The 3090-nt window shown below is 33.7% G+C and overlaps 1 protein-coding gene across 1 annotated transcript; it reads right to left on the bottom strand.

Moving 5' to 3' along the window:
• Nucleotides 1-2568, bottom strand: LOC131648145 (reticulon-like protein B17). The gene is made up of 8 exons (XM_058917926.1): nt 2063-2568; nt 1812-1965; nt 1357-1431; nt 1105-1246; nt 930-999; nt 769-834; nt 563-685; nt 1-386 (listed from the first exon to the last, which is right to left on the bottom strand). Exons 1-8 carry the CDS (start codon nt 2445-2447, stop codon nt 193-195), a joined length of 1209 nt encoding a protein of 402 aa, XP_058773909.1. The 5' UTR covers nt 2448-2568; the 3' UTR covers nt 1-192.
• Nucleotides 2569-3090: the final 522 nt, after the last annotated feature.

The following is a 3090-nucleotide window of genomic DNA, read 5'->3' as shown; positions in this document are numbered from 1 at the left end:
TTCAAAATTCATTTTGTCATGATAATTTCTTTTGAAATACTTGTAAACAATACTCAAGTAACTATTATTTCACTTTCTTTTTCTATCTAACATTGTTTAGCAGTGACTAATCAACATTAGAAAAATATATGTTACACTTGCAAGATGGAATTCTCACCTCCTCCTAACAATATTTTCTCCACCAACAACTTATTAATTGTCCTTATTTTTTGAATCTGAGTTATGTACAACTAATGCTAGTTGAGTTTCCTTTTCTTCTGTTTCCATTTCCACCACCACTGATTCTTTCTTCTGTTGTTCCTTCTCACCAACTTGTTCTTCTCCATCTTGTAACTGCTGCGCCACGTGTTGCTTTACGTATCTGAATAGTACCAGCAACATGAAAGCTGCAAGTGAAAAAAAAAAAAACAGTTATCACAATGGTTTTGTATATATGCAAATTTAGTTGTCTAAAAATAAATAACTACATTAATCACCCCTATGTTGCAACATTGAGCCTAAAAATAACAGGTGTAGAATCGTAAAGAACTTATTATATTAAGATTGCTTAAGCAAGTATTACCAGTAAAGATCCGAGTTTTGGTTGAAGATAGATTCCAGAATGTCAAGAGTATCGACGCCATCACTTTCTTCTTGTGAGTGCAAGCACACCATGTTTCCGATAATGATGATTTCAAACACTCGGCTGCAAATGAATATAGCACAAGCTTTCAACTACTAAGCACAAAAAAGTGGTTTGCTTTATATGCATATAATCCATACACATACCTCTCTTGTTTATCTGACTAGTGTAGCATGAATAAAGTTTTGGGATAGTGAAGCTGACAAAAAAACCTGTATGTATAGATGTATTAGCACTAACTAAGACAAGAACTGAATTACAAAGAAAAGGTTTATATATATGATAGAAGAGTTCAAGGTGTCCTAACCAATGGCACATAGTCTCCTGATTGTTATTAAGTGGCCAAACTCAGCTCCTAGTAGAAGGAAAGGAATTACCTGCAACAACAAAATAATAGGTCATGACGAGTTAAGCATTTGTTTGCAATTATAATGGTTCTTATTAGACAAAATAAAATTCAGAATCAGAACTTTGTAGATTACTTTAAGAGTCATTGATGGTTCTCCTGAGAATAGCACTCTAGTCTTTGAAATCACAAAATTTAAAGCAGGCAGAATCAATTTTGCAACGCGCAAAACATCATCTTCTTTAAGCTTGGCATAACACTTCTCATCAACCGTTTCGCTGTAATACAAACAGAAAATCATAGAATAACAACAATTAATAAAAGAGATAGTCCGAAGAACATTTACATTTTATTACAGCAGCATCTATTAGAACCAAAAAAACAGTACCTTTGATAAATGGAATTTGAGAAAAATGAAACACCCAAAATGAGAATAGCCAATTGCGACAAGGCCGAGATAATGCTGAAATATCAAGTATGAACACCTCAGATACTTCTCTAATTAAAGAGTAAAAGATGAAAAAAGTAAACTTTCAAATTCGTTCTTAAACTAACACACTCTCCCAAGGTTTTAAATAACCGTAGCGGTCACGTAAAGGCTACACGGTTCGCACTGGTGTTGTAACAGTAATTGCGATCTTCACGGTGTTAATTAATCACAATTTATTCTTTACGGTAGAAACCGTTAATAACGGTATCGGTATTGTCGCGACGGACGGTTTTTTAAACCTTGTTCTCACCTATTTGGTCTGAGTATTCTCTAAACTATTCTCAATCTATCAAGTTAATCATAAATCACCACTCTCTTCTATTTAAAGTGACAAAAGAAAAAAATTGCAATACCTAAAATTGAGACCTTGAGAGAAGCATGAAGATAAGATACAAAGAGAACCAAGTCCAAACCAAAGGGTTGATTTTGATACATCTTTCCACATAACCAAATCACTCACCACCTCCCCAATACGATCAAAATCAACCAAATTTTCTTCTTCAATTTCTACACACAAACAAAATCACAAAAAAATTAGGGTTAGATTGAAACAAAAACAAAAACAAAAACAAAGTTAGCTAATTTCAAATATGCATATACATACTTGAAGATGATGAGGTTGAAGGTTGAACCAAGATAGGTTTCTCTTTCTTCGGTCGACCGCCATATTTCCTCTTTCTAGGTTTTCCAATTTCTTCAACCAAACCAACACCATCTTTACTCTCTTCTCGAATCTCAACATCATGTCGCACTTTTCTTGGTTTTCGAGCATTGCCTTGAGCGGCTCTTGCTTTTCCCCGTCGCCGTACTCCGGCAGGTTCAGGAGACTCGTCGGCGACAATTTCGAGGCGGTCGGCGAGGCAGGTTTTGGATCTTCTTCTGAGAGGAGAAGGCGATGGTGACGGTGACGGAGATGGCGACGGTGACTGAATTGGTTGATCGGAGATGATTGGAAGTGCTGAAGCTGGCGGTGGTGTTGATGAATCCATGAGGTGCGAAAAGCGCTGAAGGTTTGAGAGTTTGGGGAATGAATGATTGTTGGAAATGGAGCTTTCGGAAAGTGGTGGTGCTTCAATTTGAATCACCTTTTTGGGTTTACTAGCCGTTGGACACTTGGACTATATAATGAAATGATATCTTTTAAACTAAATATATTTAATTTTTTATATAATATTTGTTTTTAGGTTCTTTTTCTCAATTTATTTATTAATTTTAATATTTAAAAATTATTTAATTTAAGAATAAACTTGTATTTCTTTAGGTTTTCACCACCAACATCCCGACCGCTAAATCATTTAATTTAATTCGAGTGTTAGTTTTGATAAATTTTATTTTCTTTTCCATTATAGTTGTTAGGATCGAACTGTGGTTATCCCCACCAAATCTACCGCCAATTACCACAAAACCTATTATTTATTAAATAAATTTTAATTTGAGATGATCTCAAAATTAAATATTTATATTTAGATGATTAAATTTAAGAATAAACTTTGAATTTACTTCCATAATTATTACTATTTTATAATATAATTTATAAACAGTAAAACTTATTAAAAGATTATTAATTAGTTTTTTATTGTGAGAAAATAGTATATGCACCGAGTAAAGTCAACCAATCACCATCATGAATTC

Source organism: Vicia villosa, linkage group LG2 (assembly GCF_029867415.1).
Source record: "Vicia villosa cultivar HV-30 ecotype Madison, WI linkage group LG2, Vvil1.0, whole genome shotgun sequence".
NCBI classification, from domain to species: domain Eukaryota; kingdom Viridiplantae; phylum Streptophyta; class Magnoliopsida; order Fabales; family Fabaceae; genus Vicia; species Vicia villosa.
This window is presented reverse-complemented; position numbering and strand designations above follow the sequence as displayed.